Source organism: Pleuronectes platessa, chromosome 15, assembly GCF_947347685.1.
Source record: "Pleuronectes platessa chromosome 15, fPlePla1.1, whole genome shotgun sequence".
Taxonomy (NCBI): Eukaryota; Metazoa; Chordata; class Actinopteri; order Pleuronectiformes; family Pleuronectidae; genus Pleuronectes; species Pleuronectes platessa.
This window is the reverse complement of record NC_070640.1, coordinates 23,814,004-23,841,200: the sequence shown is the minus strand read 5'-3', so window position 1 is coordinate 23,841,200 and position 27,197 is coordinate 23,814,004. Positions and strand designations below refer to the sequence as shown.

The 27,197-nt window shown below is 42.0% G+C and overlaps 1 protein-coding gene across 9 annotated transcripts in view; it reads left to right on the top strand.

Moving 5' to 3' along the window:
* dlg2 (discs, large homolog 2 (Drosophila)) overlaps positions 1-25,718 on the top strand; it is a 204,586-nt gene extending 178,868 nt beyond the window's left edge. For 7 of the 9 annotated variants that reach the window (XM_053441264.1, XM_053441254.1, XM_053441256.1 and 4 more), the window contains 10 exons: positions 7,988-8,102; positions 8,576-8,752; positions 9,252-9,327; positions 11,835-11,931; positions 13,842-13,892; positions 15,234-15,335; positions 17,736-17,908; positions 18,010-18,119; positions 21,598-21,689; positions 22,594-25,718. In XM_053441264.1, coding sequence (XP_053297239.1) covers positions 7,988-8,102; positions 8,576-8,752; positions 9,252-9,327; positions 11,835-11,931; positions 13,842-13,892; positions 15,234-15,335; positions 17,736-17,908; positions 18,010-18,119; positions 21,598-21,689; positions 22,594-22,700 — 1,100 coding nt within the window. In that variant the 3' untranslated portion in view covers positions 22,701-25,718. Of the gene's footprint in view, positions 1-24; positions 1,637-7,987; positions 8,103-8,575; positions 8,753-9,251; positions 9,328-11,834; positions 11,932-13,841; positions 13,893-15,233; positions 15,336-17,735; positions 17,909-18,009; positions 18,120-21,597; positions 21,690-22,593 lie in introns of those variants that run through there. The other 2 variants (XM_053441261.1, XM_053441260.1) reach the window with 2 other exon arrangements.
* The last annotated feature ends 1,479 nt before the right edge of the window (positions 25,719-27,197 follow it).

The following is a 27,197-nucleotide window of genomic DNA, read 5'->3' as shown; positions in this document are numbered from 1 at the left end:
TGTGCCCCTGGCACCTGTTGCTGCTCTGAACTTAAGCCTCATTCACCAGGGCTCGGCTAAGTGAGAGTCACTGAGTGAATGTGATCACAGACAGCCTGTTCACTCCCACCAAAGCACACCTGATCCTGTTGCCACCCGTTTGACTCTCACTCCCCCACAGTAGTTCAACCCTTTACCCTTTGTTCCTGTGCTCCCAGGTTGTAACCTTCCTAATTCTGCCCCCCCTCTTCCCCTGTGAAAGTGTAATTTTTATAATCTGCTGTGTTTTGAGGAGGTTATTACCACACAGTACTCTTTTGTTACAGCTCAGTTTAAATGTAAACTGCCCACCAGTTATCCTATTCATTCTTGTGAATATCTCACAACAAAATAAAGCAAAACTTCATTGTATGAATGCCTGGATACCGCCCAGGTTCAATATTTTCTTTACTGAAACGTAAGTGATGGCTGCTGCAAGGAAATCTAAAAAGCAAAGATTCCATTAGACCTTTGGCTTCAGAAACAGGAAAGAGCAGAAAGACAGTGCTGGGTGCCATGATGATGTACACATGCATTCTTTCAGAACCTTTGCAAAAAAGTCCTGATGCTTTATGCATAAACTGTATGTGAGATGGTGTTCATTGATTAATGTTGCAAAACGTCATGGTGTCCAACATGCTAATGAAATGCTTTTAGATCAAAGAAAAATGTATTCTTCTTTAGTAGTAGGCAGCAGAAGTTGGACAGTTCCGTAGATACAGGCCAGATGAGCGAAAGCAGGGATAAGGAACCTTTTCCTCTCAAGGGTCAATTCAATGCTTATAACATCCTTTGAAGGCCATACTAAATTATACACATATTTCACACTAACCTCTCTAATGCAATTGCTGGAACTGCTTCTCCTTGTTGAGGCATCTGATGACAAATGGAAGTGATGATGTAAACTTCATTTCATGTCTTTTCAGAATGGGATCCTCAGGATGTACAGATGGTTTAAACAGCTTGAGCAGAGAGAGGTCATTGTACCTACTGTAGCTTTGCCGCTAAATGACGCACCCACGCACAACAGAATTTGTTTCATCTTCTGTTGTTTGATAACAAGCCAAAAAGAAAGATCCTCTGTCAATGTTTTGTTTTATAATATCTTGTCAGTAACCTGTTCCACTCCACTCATTGAGACAATTTTCAAATTGTCTGGTTGTAGCAACTCTCTTGCTCTTAATTGTTCTGAATGAGCTTTTAGTGTGGAGTGGGGAAATGTGGCTTCAGAAAAATTTAAATTGAAGAACACCTTCAATAGCCAGTGGCCCTTTTTACAACCAACGCTAATAACTTCCTCTCTAGTCACTAGCTAAGAACCAGCAATACGTTTATGATATAACTCTCTATAGATGATTAGACATAAGTGAAAGGGAGAAGGGTCTTCAAGTAAAGGAGGTTTAAAAACAGTTATCCTGTTTGTGCATCCGTTTACACTTGTCTCCGCCCCTGAGCTGCTTAAAAGCGATGACAGGAGGGAGGGAGAGGTGTTCCACTTTCACTACTTGCTGTACTCGGCTCAGTCACAGAAATGGACTGTGTGTAGACAAGGGGAACACAGTGTAAGGAAGAGACCACAGCCATAGAAGATTTACCATCAAAGTAAATATGCAGACAGGTATGTGCGATGTATTTTAGATTAAGACTGGCAGAGAAAAAAATATTGAAGTTTCTGAGATAGATTGTAATTTTGTTGCTGGTAAAATATCTGAATAAGTGATGTCTTAAGTTCTTATTTGATATGCTCAGCCCTTTTATGTCTTTGGTAGCCTCACTCTTACTATTAAAGGCACATACGCATTTGAGAAGACATGTGAGAGTTTCCACCTAGTGTGGCAGCTTGTAGGCTTCTAACTGTAAAGTATGGTTTCTGGCAATAGAATAGTGAAAATACAGTAAAATAAAATAAAAATTGGGGGATTTTTAGCTAAATTTGGTTCCTGGTACATTTTCCTATTCTTTTCATGCCCTGATATCGAGACAGGTTGTACAGTCGGTAGTGTCAATTCAACTCTGTTTACTGGACAATCTGTAAGTGACAGATAAGCTTACCGTGCCTCAACACATCAGTTTGTTTTGTCATCACAGTAACTGTGCTGTCAGGGAGAGCATACTTGTTAGGCTTCCACAGAACAAGGACCCAATCGCAGACTTAGATGCCAAAAAATACTTCTTTATTTAACAAAAACAGAAAAACCCAGGAATCCAAAAAGGCAAAAAATGACAAGAGCCAAAAAACAGAAAATCCAATTCAATAACTTGGCAAAACAGAGTTCCAAAGAGGCTCAAAAAATCAGGGAGTCCAAAATCAGAGAGTCCAAAATCATACCAGATAACAGAGTTCACAAATAGCAGTATCCAGGCATTGCTTCTTCACAATCAAAAAATGATGAGACAATCCAACAGGGGACAACATAAAGACTGGGCTTAAATAGAAGGGGAAACAAAGACAAGACACAGGTGAACTAATTAGGCAAACACTCAAGTTGATGATGGGGAACAGGTGAGGGAAAAAAAGAGTGGGAAGCAGTAGAGGGCGGAGTCTCAGGACAATAACAAAACACACATGGCCTGACATCCCAACCACAACAAGCACACGACAACACAAACAAACAGGGGGAAAAACATGACACAACAAAACACAGGCAGGATGCACAAGGGAAAATGTCTTAAACCACCAGGGTCTTAACAGTACCTCCCCCCTAACGGACGCCTCCAGGCGTTTTCTTGGGCGGAATGGGGTGCTGGCGGTGAAAGTCCTTGCGTAGGTTTGGGCATAAGATGAAGCGAGAGGGGACCCAGGATCTCTCCTCGATGCCATAGCCCTCCCAGTCCACAAGGTACTGGAGTCCCCGGCCACGGCGGCGAACATCCAGCAATCTACGCACCGTGTGTGCTTCTGAACCATCGATGAGACGTGGGGGTGGGGGGGGGTTGGGGGCAGGGTGCAAGGGGCTACAAATAAATGGCTTGATTCGGGGAAGGTGGGGTGGATGCGGCGAAGGGGGCCAGGGAGGGTGAGACGAACAGCGGTGGGGCTGATGACTCCGGTGATGGGAAACGGTCCGATGAAGCGGGGAGAGAGCTTACGGGACTCAGTCTTGAGGGGGAGGTCTTGGGTGGAGAGCCACACCTGTTGCCCCTGGCGATAAGGGGGGGGTTGGGGGCGGCGTTTGTCAGCTTGGACCTTCATCCTGGCAGAGGAGAGGAGGAGTGCCGAGCGTGTGCGTCTCCAGGTCCGGCGGCAGCGACGGATGTATGCCTCAGCAGAAGGAACACCCACCTCCCTCTCCTGGTCCGGGAACAGATGTGGTTGATAACCCAGGGAGCACTCGAAGGGGGACCGGCCTGTGGAGGATGTTATATGGGAGTTTATGGCGTATTCCGCCCAGGGCAGTTGTTGGCTCCAGGAGGTGGGGTTCTGGGATGCCACACATCGCAGCACTGTCTCCAACTGCTGGTTCGCCCTTTCAGTTTGGCCATTGGACTGCGGGTGAAAACCAGATGATAAACAGACAGACGCACCAATAAGACCACAAAAAGCCTTCCAGAAACTGGATGTAAACTGAGGGCCCCTATCAGAAACAACCTCTACAGGTAAACCATGTAATTTAAAAACGTGCTGAACCATCAGCTTAGCAGTATCTTTGGCAGAGGGAAGCTTGGGGAGGGGAATGAAATGGACAGACTTAGAAAACCGATCTACCACTGTGAGGATCGTGGTGTTGCCATCGGATAGGGGTAGACCAGTTACAAAATCAAGCGATACGTGTGACCATGGTCTCTTTGGAACCTGTAGTGGTTGCAGCAGGCCAGCTGGTGGTCGGGTGGATGTTTTATTCTGAGCGCAGACTGGACAAGTCTGGACGAACTTGTGAACCTCCTCCCTCATGGACGGCCACCAGAATCGTCGGCCAATGAAAGCTTGCGTTTGTCTAGTTCCAGGGTGACCGGACAGCTGAGTTAGTAGGACACTGACTAGGTTTTACCTCATTAGGTTGAGCAGCAGTAACAATACTCTCGATATCAAATTGAGCTGCTCCTAGAACACACTGAGGGGGGAGGATGGTATCCGGTTCCTGGGGTCTCTCTCGGGGGCTGAATTGCCGGGACAGTGCGTCGGCCTTTGCATTTTTGTGACCAGGATGGTAGGACAGGGTTAAATTAAATCGGGAGAAGAACATGGCCCAGCGGGCTTGACGGGGGTTGAGTCTCTTGGCAGTGCGGATGTACTGCAAGTTCTTGTGGTCAGTCCAGACCAGGAACGGCACAGAGGCGCCCTCCAGCCAATGTCTCCACTCCTCCAGTGCTAGCTTCACCGCCAGCAATTCCCTATTGCCGACGTCATAGTTCTGCTCCGTAGGCGTGAGACGGTGTGAGTAGAAGGCACAGGGATGAACCTTGTTCTCCCTGGCTGAGCGTTGGGAGAGCACAGCTCCAACACCAATGTCGGAGGCATCAACCTCCACGATGAACTGTCTACTGGGGTCAGGTTGGATCAGGATGGGGGCTGAGGAGAAGCGTTGTTTAAGGTCTTGAAATGCTCCCTCCGCAGCGTAGGACCAGAGGAACTTAACAGCCATGGAAGTCAGGGCTGTGAGGGGAGCCGCCAGTGAACCGTAATCCCGGATGAAGCGTCGATAGAAGTTTGCAAATCCGAGGAAGCTTTGAAGTTCCTTGCGGGTGGAAGGAGGGGGCCACTCCAGCACTGCTTCGACCTTTTGCCGATCCATCTGGATGGTGCCGGGGGAGATGACGTATCCTAGGAAGGTGACGGTCTTTTGATGAAATTCGCACTTCTCAGCCTTCACAAAGAGCCGGTTCTCCAGCAGGCGTTGAAGGACAGAATGTACATGGGAGACATGCTCGGACAGAGAATTGGAAAAAATTAAAACGTCATCTAAATAGACAAAGACAAATCTATTTAGCATGTCTCTCAGGACATCGTTCACCAAACTCTGAAACACCGCTGGGGCGTTCGTAAGGCCGAATGGAAGGACGAGGTACTCGTAGTGGCCAGAGCTGGTATTGAAGGCTGTCTTCCACTCATCTCCCTCACGGATACGAACGAGATGGTAGGCGTTCCGGAGATCAAGCTTAGTGAACACAGAAGCGTTCTGAAGTAGCTCAAATGCGGACAACATAAGTGGTAGAGGGTAGCGATTTTTGATCGTAATGTCATTGAGACCCCGATAGTCGATGCACGGGCGCAAAGAGCCGTCTTTCTTTCCCACAAAGAAGAAACCAGCTCCTGCGGGGGAGGAGGATGGGCGTATTATCCCCGCTGCTAGAGAGTCTCTGATATAAACATTCATAGCCTCTGTCTCCGGTCGTGACAGTGAAAAGAGGCGACCTCTGGGGGGGGAAGTGCCAGGTAAGAGGTCAATGCTACAATCATAGGGGCGATGGGGGGGTAACGAAGAGGCTCTGGATTTACTAAAAACAGTCTTAAGGTCCATGTACTCACGGGGAACAGCTGACAGGTCTGGAAACTCCTCTGGCGATCCAGAGGCTGGGGGCAACCGGGTCTGGGCTTGAATGAGACAGTTTGCAAGACAGGATGGGCTCCAGCCCACAATTCTCATGCCCCTCCAGTCGATATGGGGATTATGCTTGGCGAGCCAGGGGTGGCCAAGAACCAGAGGGGCATTAGGGGAGTCGATAACATAAAAGCTCATCTCCTCGTGATGGTTACCGGAGAGGAGGAGCCCCACAGGAGCGCTGATGTGTGTGATGTTGGCCAGCCTTTGGCCATTAAGCGCGTTGGCCACCATTGGAATCTTGAGCTGTATGGTCGGTAATCCCCACTGAGCCACGAAGCAGGAGTCGAGGAAGTTCTCCTCCGCTCCGGAGTCAATCAACGCCATCACCTCCTGTTGTTGGACCCCCCACTTCAGGATGGCAGAAAGAGAAGTGCGTTGTTCTGAGGAGGGCAGAAGGGATGTCACGCTCACCAGTACCCCTCCTACTGGTGAGCGTTGGTTTTTACCGGGCAGGCAGAGATGAAGTGTCCTGGCTGGCCACAGTACAGGCAAGAACGGGAGGCGAATCTTCTCTGCCGCTCAGCCAGGGTCAGATGGATGCGATCCACTTGCATGGGTTCTGGTCCAGGACCCTCAGACGTCGAAAAGAGTGCTGGTTGGGTGGCAGGGGTGACCATAGAGAATCTGCGGGGCCCCCCGGAAGCCCTCATGCGTCGGCGCTGTTGTATCCTTGTGTCGATTCTGATGGCAAGGTTGACCAGGGCATCGCAGGTCTGGGGTAGATCATGGGCGGTCAGCTCGTCCTTGATCTCCTCCGACAGCCCATTCAAGAAAGTATCGAAGAGGGAATCGGCGTTCCAGCCAGAGGATGCTGCAAGGGTCTGGAAGTCGATGGCATAATCCGAAACGGACCCTTGCCCCTGGCGCATATGTAACAGTTCACGCGCAGCCTCATGCCCGTGTTTGGACCGATCAAAAACCCTTCTCATCTCGTCAGAAAAGTCCTTGAAGTTGTTGCAGGAGGGCGACTGGGCCTCCCAGAGAGCAGTTCCCCACTCTCTTGCCCGTCCGGACAGCTGGACAATGACGTACGCCACCTTTGAGTGCTCAGAAGGGAAGGAGGTTGGTTGCAGTTCAAAAACGACAGAGCACTGGGAGAGAAAAGAGCGGCATGTGCCAGGCTCACCCGCGTATTTCTGAGGAGGAGGCAGCTTAGGTTCATGGGCTGGTGCTGGAGGCTGGGGCGAAGGCGGAGCAGCCGCGGAGGATCGGCTGAGCTGTAAGGCCTGTATCTGGGCCGTCAGGTCTCTGACGCTCGTGAGGGCGGCTTCCAGCTGAGTCTGGTGTTGTCCTAGGACCCTGTCATGATGTTCGATGGCGGCCTTCACTTGGTCAGGGTCTGCTGAGTCCATTCTGGTCGGATTGTACTGTTAGGCTTCCACAGAACAAGGACCCAATCGCAGACTTAGATGCCAAAAAATACTTCTTTATTTAACAAAAACAGAAAAACCCAGGAATCCAAAAAGGCAAAAAATGACAAGAGCCAAAAAACAGAAAATCCAGTTCAATAACTTGGCAAAACAGAGTTCCAAAGAGGCTCAAAAAATCAGGGAGTCCAAAATCAGAGAGTCCAAAATCATACCAGATAACAGAGTTCACAAATAGCAGTATCCAGGCATTGCTTCTTCACAATCAAAAAATGATGAGACAATCCGACAGGGGACAACAGAAAGACTGGGCTTAAATAGAAGGGGAAACAAAGACAAGACACAGGTGAACTAATTAGGCAAACACTGATGATGGGGAACAGGTGAGGGAAAAAAAGAGCGGGAAGCAGTAGAGGGCGGAGTCTCAGGACAATAACAAAACACACATGGCCTGACATCCCAACCACAACAAGCACACGACAACACAAACAAACAGGGGGAAAGACATGACACAACAAAACACAGGCAGGATGCACAAGGGAAAATGTCTTAAACCACCAGGGTCTTAACAATACTTGTCACCAGAGTGACAGTTTTTCATCCTGATACTCTGCTTGGAGCGATTCAGTTCATGGCATCAGATGTCACTGACTGCATGGTGGCTCATTCAAAGTGCATTGTTGTAAACAAAAGTAATCAAGGGTTTACGTGTATTATTAGTATAAACGTTGCAGCAGAGAGAGCTGCTTCAGTCTCAAATTTATCCCCTCCACATGATTCTATTCATGTGTTAGGGTGGTAATACTTATATGGACTTATATAAGTAATATCTGCCTACAGTACACTGTGTGGAGTTTACAGTGAAAAGTATACACAGTAGCATATTTTAAGGGCACCTCCTTTGTTTCTGTCTGCAGTGAGTATAATCATGAATTTATAAAAGTTGTTCTTCATGTAACAGGAGACACACTCAGCTTTAGTAGCATCACTAGGTCGACCCCCTCTTCTTGAATGTAGACCTGACTGTCACTCTTGATCCATTCTAATCTTGTTTTACAGAATATGGGCGTTTTGAGGCTAAAATCCATGACCTGCGGGAACAGATGATGAACCACAGCATGAGCTCTGGGTCAGGATCCCTGCGAACCAATCAAAAGAGGTCGCTCTATGTGAGGTTAGTCTGTCCTGGATTTTACCCTCGTTTTTGGATGTTCAAGCTGAATTCGGACAATTTAGAAAATAAAAAGGCACCCACTTCATGCCTCCAATTTCCTCCATGTGATATCATCTCTGATTTACTTCAACACCATGATAATATGATCAGAATACTGTATTTTACATTTCATTTTCATGCAAATGACCGAGAAGAAGATTGAAAGAATGCTACTCAGGCTGTTTATTTGTGTAACATGCAGTGTTTGCTGAATGTGAAGAGTGACACACATACATATACATGTAAAACCTTGGTTTAAGATAAGTGCCTTAAATATTTCTTATTATAGCAGCTGCTATAGAGCTACAGTCACTGTTCTCTTTGACCTATACATCTTTGACCAGATTCCTTTAACTAAATGAGACCAGAACCAGAACTGACAAGGTTGCGTTAATAATGCTGATGGCCCTGATACTGTATCTCCCACTGAACAGAGCACTGTTTGACTATGAGAGGTCAAAGGACAGCGGCCTTCCCAGCCAGGGGCTCAGCTTCAGGTATGGGGACATCCTCCACGTCATCAATGCCTCAGATGATGAGTGGTGGCAGGCACGCCGTGTCACCCCACATGGGGACAGTGAGGAAATGGGTGTCATCCCCAGCAAGAGACGGTGAGCAGCAGATAAAATTGTTTCTGACTGAGGGAATTCAAACATTCTGTTGATGATTTGTTAGAATAATAATGATTATTAATTTGTAATAGAGGAATAGATTTAGGAAAAAGGATCTCTGTTATTGAGAAGGAAGAAATCGGATGAAACACAGACATCAGCTTTTTGATGTTCCTCTATGAAGGTTTTATTTTATTTTGAGAAATAGTCTTATTACGAGCAGCCTTAGTGTCCCTACACACAGTGACAAAAAAAGGAAAAATAGGACCTTCCACATGAGTAGAGCACAGGGAGGGAATAGTTTAACTCAATGAAACCTTCACATACTTGCAGGCACACATTAGACAAGTTATTGGTATTTCTCTAGATATTCTGTAGTCATCAGTGATGTTGGAGAAGAGCAGAAATTTAAAATACATGTATTGGGGACCTACTGTGAGTAGGAGCAGTATTATCCCATCTCTGTGGTAAACGACTGACAAGGCTCTTTGCTCTGCAGGGTGGAGAGGAAGGAGCGGGCACGTCTAAAGACTGTGAAATTCAATGCCAAGCCAGGGTCCTTTGATTCCAAAGGGGTAAGTGCCTTTATGAGATCTGCAGAGTGGCAATTTATATTACCACATTAATATTACATATGAGCTGGGACAGCTCATATGTAACAGTGATCTTCCTGTGCAAAAGACAACGTTCTTTCTTCAAGTCTTTAGACCGAGTGTATGGCCTCCTGTACAACCACATTTTCACCATTAGATATTTGTTCTTTAGCTCTAATGTTCTAATTGCAGTTTGATATTTATTAACTTACTCTGAAAAGGGAGAGATTTCATTGATTTAACTGAGAACATCAGCCTGTTTCATCATGTGTCCATGTTAAACATATCCATCAAAGACATCACCCAACCATGGGACACAGCAGCAAATTTCTACAAGCCATGTAATGACAGGAAGTAGCTAGTTTCCTCTTTCTAATGTCCATTTAAATAGGTCAAAATGAGGGGGAAACAATTTGTTAGACCTCCTTTTGGACAATCACTGATTTAAATGTACATAGGTCAAACTTTGTGTATCAGGTTTTAACCATGTTTCACTTTACACTCAAGTTGTTTGTTCATTCAGTTGTGTATATAGAATAAAATGTGCTCTTTCCATCACATCTCCTGCATTTTTAACTAGCATAAGTCAGCGATAGGCTCTGAAACTTGGGCTGTTAATACACTTTAGCCTGCCTCTCAATGTGAAGCTCTCAAAACTGTGTAAATATTACACATTAGTAGGCTCATTTTGTTTTCAAATGATGAAGCAACATCATATTCATTGTTTGAAGTCTCATCCTCTTGAGTTCCATCTATTCATTCTATCATTGCATGCATGTGTCTTTACTATGAGTTATGTTATGTCTCTCAAAGCATGACCTCGGTAACGCTTCTCTCACCTTCTTTTTACTTTAAATGCCTCTGTTGCAACTGTGGTACGTCAAGAAGTAAGAACCCCCCAGGTGGATGAATTGTATTACTTAGGCTCTTAGGACTTTTGTGTCACGCGTGCAGCAGATTGCAGTACCTGCCTTGCACACTTAAGAATCTCCATGGACAGTTTTTCCTGGCGCACCTTCAGCCCACTTTGTAACATGAGTACTTTGTAGGCTTTAATACATTATGTAGTGGGTACTGAGTACTAGCACGGTAGTCTTGTTACGTCCAACGATTGAATGGCCCTATAGGGCATTCAACATGTGAGATCACTGATCACCACTGACACGACAACACAACAGGAGGCCTCTAAAAAAACAGCCCAAACATGGGCTTTATTAACATCAAACAAAACAATACACACATGTTAAAATCCCAGGCGGAGGCCCAGCAAAACCAGCAGTCCCCTCACTGGAAGCATTTCTTCTGGTCCAGACACAAGAGCTTTTAAAGAACCTGAATTCCCTTGTGCACCTCATTGATGACTGATCGGTTTAATCAGGGTGGGGCTAGAGGAGAGACAAGAGAAAAACAGGAACAGATACAGCTATAACAGTCTTGAATAGCTTAATACATGATTACTCAGTAGTCTTTACAACATTATTACATGAGTAACTCTGTATATCATCAGTACTTTAAGGACTGAGTACTCAGTATAATCTTTACCACCTTATGACTTGAGAACTTAGTAATCTTTACTACATTATTACATGGATACTCAGTAGTACTTACTACGTTAAGGAGTGAGAACTCATTATAATATTTACTGCATGAAGGACTGAGTACTCCTAGTCTTTACTGGATTATCAGGTTATTACTCAGTAGTTTTTACTACATTAACACATTATAACGCCTTGAAGGCAATTCTCCTCACGCAGTCTATTGCATCCCAGAATGCAAAGCACACCTGGCTAAAGATACTGTTTATCTCTAATTTGCAGAGTACTCCTGGTTGTTCCCATCACGATCAAACCTCACCAAGACCCTTGAGAGGAGATGGTCTTGGTGTGGATGCTTTGATCCTAATTCGCGGTGTTAACTCCTGCCCAAATAAGTTATACCGAAGGGGAAAACAAACCACCTGAGATAACAAATCTATGCAACAGCTGAAAGATCATTGTTCCTCAACATTTATCTTATTGGCTTATCTCCCAATACTATGTTATGAGTTCTGGTTTTATTTCTCTCAACCCAGTCAGGTCAGATATGACAAACTTCCATGGAGATTCTATAAATAATGTCCATATGATCTATAATAAGGGAGTTAAATCCTAGGATATGGATTTTGTATAATGTACTTTATATATTAAATGATATTAACTGTCCTAATTGCCTGCTTTATTTTATTGAATATTTGTTCACATAAGTGAACATTTTATCTGACCAATTCATTTTACTGGAACCAGCATTTTTGTTAGTTTTTTAGACTTGAACGATTAATCACTTCTCAATCTGGTATTTATTTTTCTAATGGGTGTCTAATAGAGCAGCATCATTTTTTTCAGTTTTTACTGTGAAAACTTCTTGACGTCCCACTTTATGCAAGCAGTTGTTTTGTCTGCATGAACGTGACAAATGTACCTGTTTGCCCCATGCTTTCTCTCCCTTCACAGTCATTCAATGACAAACGTAAAAAGAATTTCATCTTTACACGAAAGTTCCCATTCTACAAGAACAAAGAGGGTGAGCAGGATGGCAGTGATTCAGACCGTAAGTAAGCTCACAGACACACATGTATGTACATGCAGAGGTCAGTGTAGGTCACATGTGAGGTAAAAATGTCTTAACAGGGGGTTAAGCATTTCAAGGGTAGAGCTGTCTTTCTTCTTCCTCTTTTTCCCCATCGTGTTTTTGTTGGACCGCAGTCAGAGACACTGTGACTCGGATGCTGATCCGTCTGCAGGGTTAAGCTCAATGCTGTTCATTTGTGTGATATGTTACCATATGGTAATGTTGTTCGACCCAGTTTTCCATGAGGAATCATTTAGGTTCAATCTCAACAGCCCTAGTTTTATCATGGTGAATTTAGTCCCCCCTGCTGGCTGCTCAGGGTTTGGACAGGGACGCGTCAATGGGCCCACAGCTCCTTCCTTTCACTGCCTTGAACCTTTTGCTTATGTTGCGGCTGTCCTCCTTCCTGTCTTTCTTCTATTCTGGCTCTCTGTGGATGGCCATTAGGACATCCTGGGGATAGGTGATGATGGGTATGGGACAAAGACATTCAGTAAGTTGGTCCAACAGTTTCCTCTTCACTGTTTCCTGTCTGAACATGTTTCTCTTGTCTGCATTGTTGCATGCTGCATCTGTTGGATTTGTCATGCTTCTCCATTTGCAGTGTTCACCTCTGTTTTGAGCTGGTTCACTAAATTCAAGGTTTGGATCACAGTGGATAAAGTTTAAATAGCCACAAGAAATACACCTCATGTAAGGATTTTCTTACAGATCACTGTTTTTTTTAACTAGGATTATTTAGAATGAGGCAGAATATTTATTTACTTAGAAGAGGTTCTTATTTCAGTGGAGTATGGTAGTAAATTAGATAATTTATATACCCGCTACCGCTGGTGAGAGCCTGGTCTGTAATGATGGTAGAATGAGGTGGTCACACTAACCGTTCAGTTAATCCGAGGGAAGCAGCACAGCCTCACAGGCCTCCTGAAGGCTCGTAACACGCTGGTTAATGAGCATCCAGAGAAGTCCCTGCCTACTGAAGCCTCCCAGACCTATATCTAAGACTGAATAGATGTTTAACATTTTTATAATCCCACCCATGACTGACCTGTGTTCTCAGATTACGATGTTTAATGCACGTTTGCATGATGCTGGCCTAAACAATTCAAATGTTTTTGTCTTGCTTGTGAGCATGCCAGTTTGAAGCAGATTTTGGAGCATATCACACCAATGTGTTTTTTACTGTGAACTTTTCAGTCTTTTGGGATAGAGGCAGATATTCAAAGAAGTTAGTAGTTAGTTGCATTCACTTAATTCCCCTTCAAATATCTACATGGTTTTTAATTTAATTAGTTCTATCTTCATATTGATTGAAGTGAACATTTCATTTCAAACAAAAAAACCTTACCCACCAATCAGCTTTAATTTTGGATTCCCATTTTTCTAATTGCCCACTGTGAGCTTTTCTCACTGAAGCCATAATGGGGACCTTACATCATTAGCTTTGAACATCACAACTGCCCAACAAAAACACATGATTTGCTTAATGTATACAGTGGAGAAACAAAAATGTCACATAGCTTGGTGTGATATATTTGTATAAATCTTCTAATCTTTGAATCCCATATTAAGTGTCATATTTACTAAGTTGGGAAGCTGGAGAAGTTGGTGATACTAAACTACACATAGAGGTAAATGCTAAACAGTTGGTAAATTATTTGGCTTTGACAGTTTAGCACAGGATTAATTTATCTAGAAAAGGTGCTGCATCCGGACCATATTATTAAACTGTTATATAATAAGACATCATTTTGATAGACCAAACACCACAGAGACGTGCTGTTACATATGCTGCCATGCATGTGGCTTCAACAAGGCATGTTGTCTATGTCACTCATCAGTATTTGTCCAAATACTGTAATAATGTTTTCCATTGTGTACCCCACCAGGGAGTCAAGATGAAGTGATCCTCTCATATGAGCCTGTGATGCGGCAAGAAAGTAAGTCTTCGTTTCTGACTGAATATGTTATCAAAGCCCTCCCTCAGCATACTCATGGACAGAAAAGCTCACACTCTGTGTTGGCCTGTGTAATTGATAGTTCCAGGCAGGGAAATATTTATTATACACGTCAAGGCTTTGAATGATTCTCGAAGCAGTTCATCAGTTTGCCAGCTTTGCACTGTTCATGTGATGCTCTGTATCAAATCTGTTTAAGCTTGACAAAGACAATCCATGAGCTCACACACAAACCCCAGCATGAGATGAACCTGATCCCATGCATTTAACAAATCATTAATAGCCTAGAATGGTATTCACAGAGTGCATACTTCCACCAAGGCTAACCCTGTCTTACCATGTTAAAACAATGTCCTGGATCTGCCTGTTTATCCAGATCCGCCCCAAAATCAAGATCCATGAATTAATCTATAAAATGTGAAAAGAAAACGGTTTGAAAGCTAGCAGCAGTGTGGCAGCAGGGAGGAATGTGCATGTTAATATGGAGCAGCAATATTCAGAGATATAGGTCATGGACTTATATGATTGGATGGTGTATGAGTCCCATGTCTGTCTAAATGAGCTCAATGCTCCATTTAGTTAAAACAAAGAATAGCAATGAAAATAGAATATCTTAGATTAATAATAGATTATTCATACTACATCTATGAATTAAATCACATATATTAATTTTAATTTTGTTAGATAACTAGTGTCTCTTTGATAGCCTGGTTTTAAAACGTTTTTCTTGATGTCTTGTTGGTTTGATTAGAGATTTGAACTTTGAATGATTGATCAGATGCACTATGCAGGGAGATGAATTATATATACTGTCAGCACTGAGCTTTATTTTAATATTTCTGACAAAATCCTTTCACAGGGTTGTACTTGTATAGCCGGTGTAACAATAAACATCTTGAATCTTAAATCTATTTTTCACCCGTTTCAGAGTAACATGGTAAGCAACAGACCTGCAGTTAATGTCGTCAGTTAATAGAGCATCACCAAAGAAGCTTTCACATCACTTTAGTAAATTATTATATTTGCATATTAAATCCTTAAATATATTTACTGAGTCCCACCAATGAGGCCAAAGAAAAGCTTCACCATGGGAAGGGTACCATTTAAATAGTAGTTGGTTTCTTTCATAGATGACGCTGCTTGATGTTACAGAACGACACATACTATTTTCCATATTGAGTGTTATTATCCATACTTGGTATTCATAGTTCTGTTTTGTACACAACCAGTAGCTGCATCTCACCTGAACACCATTCAAAACACAAGTTTTGGCTTTTGAAAACATTTGTAAGAAATATTGTCTGTCTCTGTTTCTGCCTGCAGTTAGTTATGCCAGACCTGTCATCATCCTCGGACCGATGAAGGACAGAATCAACGATGATCTAATATCAGAGTTTCCAGACAAGTTTGGCTCTTGTGTACCACGTAAGTTATAGCAGGACTTTATTTTGAAAGGACAACAGTGAACCACAGGTACTATTCTAGTGCATTGTACGTGATATGATGTGACACTAACAATGTGTTGAAATGGGGAAAGGACTTTGTTTACTGATGTGCTGACTTCATCACCTGTGGTCGTGATCATATCCAGTTTAGTCAGTGGGATGTTCCATTGCTGATTAACATCATTCACTCATCCCACCAGTGTTTCCTCATATGTCTGTTACTGTGTCATCATTGACTGAAAACATGTTAAATTAGATTATAGAGCTTTTTTTCCCCTTGGTTATTAAATTAACATATTTTCAGAAAATCAAAGAAGAAAAAGCTCACTTGCACCTTGAAATGAAAACTAATGTCAGCCATGATTTTTTACCTTAAGTCCAAACAGTGAAGCAGCCATAAGCTATAATGTGTTTAGACGCAGGCATCTGGATTCCAACTGCACACACATGACACACTGATGTGAACTGGTGATCGCTAATAAGGATCCTGATGTGGGGGTGCCAGTTTATACTCCATCACTTTTGTTCAGCTTTCACTTTGTGACACCTGAAAGTCAAACTCTCCTAAGTATCTTGAGAAACTTGAGACAATTGTCACTATAATATTATACTGATATCATATTTTACTTCTTATTGTTAGAAAACACATACAAACATAGTAGGTATGATACTGAGTATGTTGAGCATCAATCTTAATGTGAGATAAAATACAGGAATTTTAAACAGCTAATGTGTTTTTAGTTGTTACTGCCTCCTGACCTTCCTCCATGCAGATACTCAGTGTCTATAATATACAGCGGATGTAAAGAAAATCTTGGGGTAATAATGTCATTCTGATGACACAGAAATATAATTGCAATTTAAAGAATAATATGTGATTTATTGTACACATATGTTCTAGGTTGCTACTGTGGTTTTGCAGGGTATTATACAGAGACTGACATTTTCACGTCACTTTTCATAGTCTTTTTGACACAAACTTGAGCCCATAAACCAGCTTTCCGCACACTGCTGTGAAATTGGAGGCTTTCATATTTTACTTTAAAGTTATTATTTGAACATTATCAACATTAACATTATTATAATATTAGTTACATTTTTGTATCTAATAATGGATCAAACAGTAGCACTGTGGAACTAAATCTTTACGTCCACCAAAGGAGGTTATGTTTTCATCTTTTTTTATTATTTTAGCAGGATTACACAAAAACTACTGACCATGAAATGTTCGTGATGGGGTCGAGCTTGACCCAAGGAAGAGCCGGTTCAATTTTGATGTAGATTTAGAAAGTGAGGACTTTGGTTTGTCACTTTCTATAACATCGCAAGCTTGCAAGCGTTTATCAACTTTTACATCGATTTCTCAGAGAATAGAGTAGGGCTCTGATCAGCCTCATTGAAGGTACGGACTCTACTGAGTGCTAATCTAGTTTGCAAATGTTTTGTAAGACGAACCTGCCCATGTAACTTGATGTAATGCTGCCAGAGTTGTATAAATGTTGGGACCATCATTTGCTGAAGTTACTGATTGTCTGGTTGGTGTATTTGTGTGTGTGCTACGCTTTGACCAATCCAGACAGCCTCCCCTCACTCTTCTCTGCATTGTGTAACACATTCTCCATCAGCCAAAAACGTTTTTATTTTGCATGTTATGATTTACCCATCTCTTTTATTTCAATTTGCCTTTTGAACCGTATAAAGCTGCTGTCAGTTCAGGGTACCAAGGTGAGTGGATAAGCTGAATAGATTCCTTCATCCTTTCATTTAGAAAATGAGTAATTTCTCTCCTTAAATACTTATAAATCCTCACCCTGACCTGTTTAGTCGTTTTGTAGCACAGTGGCGAATCCACCGCACTTAACCGCTCTGTATTTAGGTGCCTCCATACGTTTAAAAACATTGTTTAAGTTCCCATTTCCCCTCTGTCTTTATAAAAAACACCTAACATGTGAGTTGATATCTTTAAAGGTAAACATCACTTTGAGTATTCAGGACTTTTGCTATAAAGAATTACCAGGCTGTGGTTGCCACTCAGTCAGGATCAGTAGGATAAGTTTTTATAGTGCAGAATAGAAGGGCACTGTCCTGACTACATGTAAAACATCCTGTTATGGATGAAAGTTGCAGGTTTTTTTGGAATGCATGGTGTCAATATTTCTCTCTGATATTATCAGTGATGTGACATCATTTCCACCATTGCTGTATTTGTTTGTGATAACAATATTATATATAAAGACTTTTAAACACTGCTATGTGTTTTATAGAAAGTGATTTAAAGTGTCAGGTTTTGTATGGAGTATCACTTACAAGTTGTAATTCATATTAGTTATTTCATTAGATTTATTGTTAATACATACATATTTCCCTCCTTGCACCAAAGATACCACTCGGCCGAAGAGGGACTACGAGGTGGACGGGCGAGACTACCACTTTGTGATGTCCAGAGAGCAGATGGAGAAGGACATCCAAGAGCACAAGTTCATTGAGGCGGGACAGTACAATGATAATCTTTATGGAACAAGTGTCCAGTCGGTGAAATATGTGGCTGAAAGGGTGAGCCTCTTAATGCATGCTTAGTGCAGCTTTCACATTATAACCTGAGAGATCACTGAGTGCTTAGTGTGTTGTTTAAAATTGTGCTGCCTCTGTCTTAGGGTAAACACTGCATTCTGGATGTGTCTGGAAATGCCATCAAACGACTACAAGTAGCACAACTCTATCCCATCGCCATCTTCATCAAACCAAAGTCTATTGATTCATTAATGTGAGTAGTTATATATGTTAACTGACTCTACATTTCTCTATATAAATAAAAATAAATATTAATAGGCAGCATATAAACAACTGTAAATTGTTTTTTAATGTAGTTTAAGCAGCAGTGTGTTGGGTTAGTGTGAAGGATATTTAATCAGAATCAGAAAGGATTTATTGCCAAGTAGGTTTACACCTGTCTGGAATGGGGGAGGGATAAGAGTCCAAGTCAGGTGGGGGTCCCGGGCCTTGTTGATAAGGCCAACTGCAGCTGGGAAGAAGCTGGTCTTGTGGCGGGAGGTTTTGGTCCTGATGGCCAGTAGCCTCCGGCCTGAGGGAAGCACCTCGAAGAGTTTGTTTCCCGGGTGGGAAGGATCGGCCACAATCTTGCCTGCACGCCTCAGGGTCCTAGAGGCAAACAGGTCCTGTAGAGATGGCAGGTTGCAGCCGATCACCTTCTCAGCAGAACGGATGATACGCTGCAGCCTGCCTTTATCGTTTGCGCAGGCAGCAGCGAACCAGATGTTGATGGAGGAGGTGAGGATGGGTTCCTTCTAAAGTCTACAACTATCTCCACTGTTTTCAGAGCATTGAGCTCCAGGTTGTTCTGATCCCACCAGGTCACCAGATGATCAATCTCCCACCTGTAGGCGGACTCATCCCCACCAGAGATGAGCCCAATGAGGGTGGTGTCATCCGCGAACTTAAGGAGTTTGACGGACTGGTGACTGGAGGTGCAGCTGTTTGTGTACAGGAAGAAGAGTAGAGGGGAAAGAACACAGCCTTGAGGGCAACCGGTGCTTATGGTCCTGGACATGCTTCCCAAGCCTCACGTGTTGCCTCCTGTCAGACAGGAAGTCTGTGATCCACCTGCAGGTGGAGTCAGGCACACTCAGCTGGGAGAGCTTGTCCTGTAGCAGATTCGGAATGATTGTGTTGAAGGCACAGCTGAAGTCCACAAACAGGATCCTGGCGTAGGTTCCTGAGGAGTCCAGGTGCTGGAGGATGAAGTGAAGGGCCATGTTGACTGCGTCGTCTACAGACCTGTTGGCACTGTAGGCAAACTGACGCATGTAAGCATGTAAGAAGGGATACATAAGCACGCTTACGGGCCAGTGAAAACGCAGAAGCATGCGCCGGCCTTTAGCCCTCTCCAGACAGAGGCAGAGTCATTGGATGAGAACTGGTTTTGGAGTTTTGTCGACGTGTTCGTTTATCCCAAAGATGAGAGGGGTCTGGTCTAATTAAAGTATTTATTAAGAAACAATGAAAAGCTGAACAACATAGCTATGGACAATTATCGCAGCCTAGGCTAAATCAGTTGGCAATAGGTATTCAATAATGGCCCCGAACAGAAGGGGTTTGATATAATTATAACAGTAGATTTACTGTGATTGGTTTAAAATATTGGAGGAGAATCACCGCAAGTCACTTAGGCGCTCACTTGTTGGTGCACAGGCTTAGTCCACGCCTCTGGGCACTGGAATCCAGGAAGTGACAAGGAGCCGCTCACCATGACGCTCCTACTACTCTGATAGTTGCTAAGCAAAAAGTTCTCTTCATGAAAGGCCTTGACACTTTGATGCCATTTTGGCCATTGGAGAAAGGAATATGATGTTCCTGCTATATCCAAACAATGTCCTGTTGGTGTAAACATTAGGATCCAAAACAACGAAACAAAACAATGTCAACAAAGTCACTCTGTCCGACCTCCAGAACTTATCAGAAAGCTGCTTGAAGTCTATGTGATGTGAATGAATCTAAGGGAATTACGCCTTAATATGTAGAAGTTAGAAATGAGATCAGGTTTAAAGTACAGTATATTGAATGTCACAAATTTACAGTCTTCATAACAGGCAGCAGCTCTTAGCAGACCTTTTATCAAGGCAGGTGACTAAACACCCATGTGACACACACATTCTAATGTCAAGACCAAACACTAGGAATGAAAAGGTCATAAATCAATTCATCTGTGTGAAGGCCCTTTAACCCGCCCAAACTGTTCAAGGCCCCCCCTTCTGTCTTTATTGCAAAGAGTGCAGTCAGATCAACACAACAGCAACAATTTTGAATCCTAACAGTTTCTCAGAGTACAGTCGTTTAGCTTCTCTCACCTCCTTGCTAAACCTGACTCTATAAACCTGACTCTGGCTCCACTCCTAAACCTCTCTTCCTTCTCCAAACTTAACTTTTTGAGTTTGGCTGTGAACCAGGGTTTGTCATTATTGTAAATCACCCTGGTGCTTGATGGAACACAGCTGTCCTCACAGAAGCTGATATAGGAAGTCACAGCCTCTGTGATCTCATCCAGACTATTAGTAGAAGTCCTTAACACCTCCCAATCTGTACAGTCAAAACACGCCTGAAGATCCTCCACAGCTTCACTGGTCCACAACTTTGAAGTGCTCACAACAGGTTTGACGAGTTTTAATTTCTGCCTGTATGCAGGAATCAAATGGACCATGAGTCTGAGAGACCCAGTGCAGCCCGGGGAACGGCGTGATAAGCACTTCTTACTGTGGTGTAACAGTGATACAGAATGTTCTCCTCTCTGGTCGGGCATTTAATAAATTGTTTATATTTGGGGAGTCCACGGGTGAGATTTCCGTTGTTAAAGTCGCAGAGAACAATAACTAAAGAGTCCGGGTTAGTCCGCTCCACACACAGTATCTGATCGGCGAGCATGCGTTGAGCCTCTTGCACGTTAGCCTGCGGTGGGATGTAAACACCGACCAGAATGAATGAAGCGAACTCACGGGGGGAGTAGAAGGGTTTGCAGTTGATAAAAAAATATTCCAGATCAGGAGAACACTGTTGTTGAATCACTGTCACATCGTTGCACCAGCCAGAGTTAGTGTAAAAGCAAATTCCTCCACCATTCGTCTTGCCGGAGAGCTCCGTGTTGCGGTCCGCTCGGAAAAGTTGGAAGCCAGCCAGCTGCAGCGCAGAGTCCAGTACAGATCCACACAGCCACGTCTCCGTGAAGCACAGCACGGAAGATGAGGAGAAATCTCTGTTTTTACTAACTAGTAGCTGGAGTTCGTCCAGCTTGTTGCACAGTGAGCGCACGTTGGAGAGGAATATTCCTGGAGGCGCTATGCGAAGTCCCCGCCTGCGGAGACGCACAAGCGCGCCAGACCGTTTACCTCTCCTCCGCCGTCTCACCGTGTGTACAAAGGTGAGGGCACCTTTGAGCAGAATATCCAAAATTTCAATAGATGAAGTAATGAAAGTCGGAAATAGATTATCCGGAGTTATGTCCCTGATGTTCATGAGCATCTATCTGGTGAAAGAGCTCCCGGTTTTTAGGGACAAAACTGAATTAACTAACAAAACAAGACATAACATCGCGCATCAAAACACTGAGGCAGCCGCCCGCGGCGCCATCTTAATAATAATAATAATAATAAATATTTGAATGCACTGTATTATCTGTTAGAGACAGAATCCTGTGTGGGTCTGTGATATTCTGTTTCCTCTTCCCTCTGCAGGGACATAAACAAGAGACTGACAGAGGATCAAGCCAAGAAGACATTTGACAGGGCAATGAAGCTGGAGCAGGAGTTTGGTGAATTCTTCACAGGTATGATATTCAGTAAAGGTCAAATATATATAATAAAAACTCTGAATTCCAACTTACCATAGAGAGAAAGATTGTTATATATCTTTTTTGAGATGGGTAGAGTATACGAATAACTTAATTTGAATGAATTCTAAGAAAACCTATTGTTAAAGGTTTAAAGTGTGATACTCACGGCCACTAGCTGCTGCGCTAACACCAGAAACTCAGGCCATGCAGAATAATATTCATATTTTATATAGCACCTTTCAAAACCGCCTTTAGAAATTACTACTAAAAGTGAACACAATAAAAGAAGCATACAAAACAACAAGCAACGGAAATATTGCTAAATTTTTTAAAGGTGATTGCAAAAAAGTATTAGAGAAACATAATAGCTAAACACAATCATATAAAAGCCAAATTCGGTAATTACACCTTGCTTAAGAAGATGGTGGTCTAATAACCATTGTCAACTGTAGTGTTTAAATAAAAAAAATAAAAGTTAGTTGCACCTATACAGTATATGGCACTTACATGTAGCACCTTGTAGCTTTCTTCTAAGCTTATGTGCTTACGTGATTCTTGCTGTTCGTTTGAATGCACTTATTCTAATTATTCTATTGATGTCGAGGAAGGTAAACTCGTGTTAAACACATAGCGTGTATGTGATCCCAGCACATTTTCTTCTTGGGGTAAATGTTTGGTTTGTAAAAATCTAAAACAGTCCAGTAGACATTAGTGTTAAATATGAGATGAGCTTATTCACAGGGTCTTGTTTAACTCTACCACCAGAAATGTCATCATACACATCAACATTTGACAACTGTGAGGCTTCATGAATGTATAGATGCATGTGTGGCTGTAACTATGTTTGATCTGCCTGTTCCATACAAATTTCCACAATATGGTTCCCTTTGCTTTGCAGCCCTGGTTCAAGGAGACACCTTAGAGGACATTTATAACCACTGCAAACAGGTCATAGAGGAACATTCAGGACCCTATATCTGGATCCCCTCAAAGGAGAAACTATAAGAACTCTTCACTCTGGAAAGGAGTCTGCACTACTAGAAAATAGTAACACGTTGTATTATACAATAATTTATGGCGCTGAATAGTCTTCATATATAATAATTCTGATTCTGTTTTTTATTATTATTTTATTCTATTTTTCTCTTTTGTTCGGTTACTGCTTCATTTTTCACTCAACATGAATGTTCCTGAATGTAAATGAGTGTTAGAAATTGTTAGGTCTTAAAAGTTCAACTGTTTGTGTATTTGCAGATTTTTATTTGATAAAAAGGAAAAGAAATGTAAAGGAAGTTAAATAAATATGGGTTTGTGTCCGTGACGGCACTGTGTAAAACTTCAAGCAGGAAACTGGAGGTGGTTCATACAATGCAAATGTCTTTGCTTTGCTAATGTAGGAAGGAAACTCGGTATTCGAACTTTAACACTCTCCCCTTCATTTTACATTGCAAATAATCATGTAAAGTTCAATGTTTTGTCCGATTTTCTGTGTACTTCCTGAACACAGCTTTTGTCTTCGTTTACACTGCCATTCCATCTTTGAATCACTGTATTTATTTCTTGACTTGACATGAACATGTGTAAGAAAAATGTTTTGGTCACTGTAAAATGTTCATGTGTTGTTGTTTTTTATTTAAAAGCAGACATTTCTTATTCAGCTGTTGCATTGACAATTGTAAGTAAAGGGAGAAAGCTGCTATCTGCATTGGAGATGTACCACTATATTTTGCTACTTAAATTGCTAGAGAGCACAAAAGCACAGAGTTATTTATTATTGAAAATATAACTTTGATTAAAAGGTCATTTACAGAGCATATTTTAATGAAGTGATGTAGTATGTTGTGACTGTGTTAGGATCGATGGGAATATAATGCTGAAAGAGACATTTGACGTTCCAGAAGTTTGAAGACTTGGAGAGGAGAGGGCAGTGATTGAATTTAATACCATTACCAACACACATTTTTGTCTCACGAAACTAACAGCAAGACGCAGATAAGTCTGAGTATTCTGTAGCAACACTGTACAGAAAATAAGGAAGTGAAATACTTTAAAAAGGTGAGTTTTTGAAGAGGAAGTGATTCAAAGGTTTCGACAGGCAGGCTGCTCCAAATCTGCGCTAATGACCTGAAGCTGCTTTTCCGTTAATATATAAAATATATATATATTGGTGTTTTCCCATACTTTTTCCCTACAGAGCTGCACCGGGGGGACACTTACAGAAGAAGGGAGTACTGCAGCTTTGTATTAATATAAACCTTTGAACATATTTTTGCACAGAATGGAGACTGGATTCACTCACATTTGAATTCCATAATATCTCGCAATGAACAGTGTGAGCATGAGGCTAGGAAAAGCAGTTTCAATGCTCATCTGGGAACCTGACTATGTCTTAAGATGGGCCAAAATGTAACTAATGATACTGATAATGCAACAAGGTACTAACAAGTTGTCTGTGGCCAGACAGTGAACCTATTGAAAGCTCCAGTCATGGCTTGTCTGAGCTGTATAAGTGGAGACATGAGCCGAACACCTGACAGGATGATAGAGACGGTCCTGAATCTGCTGCACAGACCCCAGACACCTGAATACAGCTGTCTGACATTCATTACTATTCGTTTTAGAAGTGGGTGAGCCCTGATGATGAGCATATGGTTAACAGACCTAGCACGATACAGTGTGTTTACTGTGTTTGTGTTTACTCACCATTTGCTTGCCTTGTTTGAAAGGGCATACAATATAGTACCTCGCTTTATTCAAAATAAAAATCCATGATGTACTTTAAGCACTTGGAATGACTAATGCATCTATCTATTGTGATGACCTCCCTGTTTTGTTTAGCTGCAAGGCCACTGGCTGTTAGATTCCCATGGCGACAATTTGTGTGTGATATAAATTCTAGTATTAATGCTATTTGATTTAGACAGCATGTTTCACCCAACCTGTTACCTGGTAAATATCCTACTTACATTTATTGCAGGTATGTTTCTAATCAATGGGACATTTCTAAAGTGCACTTATTGATTCTTGTGACAGAAATGGGCAATGTATGCTAAAAGTAATGAATACAACTTTAAAAACAAATATAAATCACATCCCTTGTTTATTGTGGGAGACGGCACAGTGACCACCTGAGGAGACTGAACTCTGACCTGCTTATATGGACCATATACTGTACTTGTCATCCACTGATAACAGACTGAACAAACACACCTCAGTTTATAAATGAGTGTGGACTTTCAATTTTTATGTACAAATAAGATCATCTTTCACTGCTCCCTTCTCATAAACTGCTTGAGATTTGTGGCTGATAGAGCAAATGTTCTCAGTTGTGACATGTGTAGATCAATGCTTGTGTTTCCAGATATCTGCCACCATTCTTTTGCAGACTTCCCATAGCGTATATTGATCACCACTTGCCTTAACAGACTAGGTTTACTCTATATATCAAAGATGAAAGCTTATAAATGTACTTTTCCTTTGAGGATGAAAAATGTTATTTAATATTCCTTCACATCTACAATTGAGTGACAGAAGCTGAATTCAGAACATGTCTTATTGCTGAGGGTGACTGCCTTGAAATTGTAAAATTAAAAGGCTGAAGACATTTTATATTTTATAAATCTATCTAAAAAATGTGCATTCATGTCCCAACAAGAAACGCATTTTAAAATGGGGGGGTTCAGAAACATCTTAATACTTTGGTTCTTGTGTTTTTCAGAGGTCTCATTGGCCAGCAATATTTCATGTGAAAGAAAATGGATCTTGGCTTGATACTAATGCAAAACTAATACAATACTTCCAAAGTTATTGTGAAAATTTTTAAAGTGTGTGGAAATGTAAAGGATGTCTGACCTATGCATGTTGCAACAGTCTTTTGTGTCTCATGGATGTGCAATATTCAACACACCTGGAGCATTGAGGTAGCCTACCTGCTGTCTTTTAAGATTTGATCCAACTGCAGATTTTAAACATTCAATCAGACTTGTGTCAATTTTTAACCCAAATAAAAACACTGTTGTAAGAGGTGGTGTCCAAGCAATGTGTTTTGGTTACCCCAATTATTATATACTGTACCCTTTAAAGTGTAGTTGTTAATAATTGTTAAATAATGATTTTCTTATTATATACCCCACAAAAATGATTTTTTTAAGTCAAATCTTTGTATAAAGCCAACAAGTTTGTTGGATTTAATTGGACCCTTAATTTCAACATGGTGGCTGCTCTGCACACGTGAAGCCGTCTTCATGGGTCTCCTGCTTTTGTTCAGTTTTGTTTTTAAACCATCAGCTGTGATTAATAAGTCTGTGGACTAAGAAGATGAATTATTATTAAGGACTCGTTGCACGTGGTTTTGTACTTTTTGTGTGTTTATGCAGAAAGTCTGAAGAGTACCCTTCTGTCATTCTGCTTCGGATTATTGAACATTGCAAGCCAGAACTGTTCGCGAAGATGGACAACAATATCCTTCATGCAGTCGTCCACCACCTCGGCCTCAAGGGGCTTAAAACACAAGGAGGTCCTCATGGAAATGGTGGCAACCATGCGAGGGTGTCCCAGTAAAGCCTAGTAAAGACTTGGAAACGTGGCAGAGCCTTGAAGATGAGGCCGGTCAGAGACAAGATCCAGCTTCCACAAAGAAGGAATCTGTAGGCTCCACAGCCGCTGGACTTAGACCTCAGGAACTTATCAATCACAGGTGTTCTTATATAACAAGAAAGACACCTCACAGTTAAAATTAGGTAATAGATTAACAACAGCTTTGGAACCTGTCTTATGATAGACTCTCAGAGAGATTATTAGGACATTACTGCACTGCAGTTAGTACAACTTGATATTTCTATAAGAACAGAGACAGATGTATAATGTCCTGCTGGTCAGATCAGGTTCATCGTACAGAATCATAAAGAGCCACAACATTAGAAAAGCAAAACCACACGAAGGCCTCAAGGAGCAGCACAGTTTCTACATTTTCACCCTCATGGTGCTGCTTTGGAATGAACTGGACTCAACATTGATTTGACATTCATTCAGTTTAGACTTGCTTGCCTGCTGCACCTAAGACTTAAAAGGAAAAATACATTATAGACTTTACTGTGTCAGGCAGTGGCACTGCCCCTTGGCAGCGCCACTGCATTGAAGGTAATTTCTCAGAGTCAGTGAACAAATTATTCTGCTCCTCTGCTCTTTTCTAATCACTCACACGTAGAGCTGATCTTTATTATAATCTGCTGGTTTCATATGCATGTGTCCCTGGATGGCGAGTGCAACAATAAATAATGAACTAAAATCCAATTAACATAAAAACAAAGTTAAATTAAAGTAAAGCCCTCTTTTCATTTTCCATCTCATATTAAGGCGTGAAGAAGGCCGACAAATGACCCAGGAGTCAAAAGCCCAAAGAGTAGGATATATGGATAGATTAATAAATGGTTCAATAAATCTGTACATATGCAACACGTTTGAATAACTTATACTCTTTTATTTTCTTACAGACATAAAATA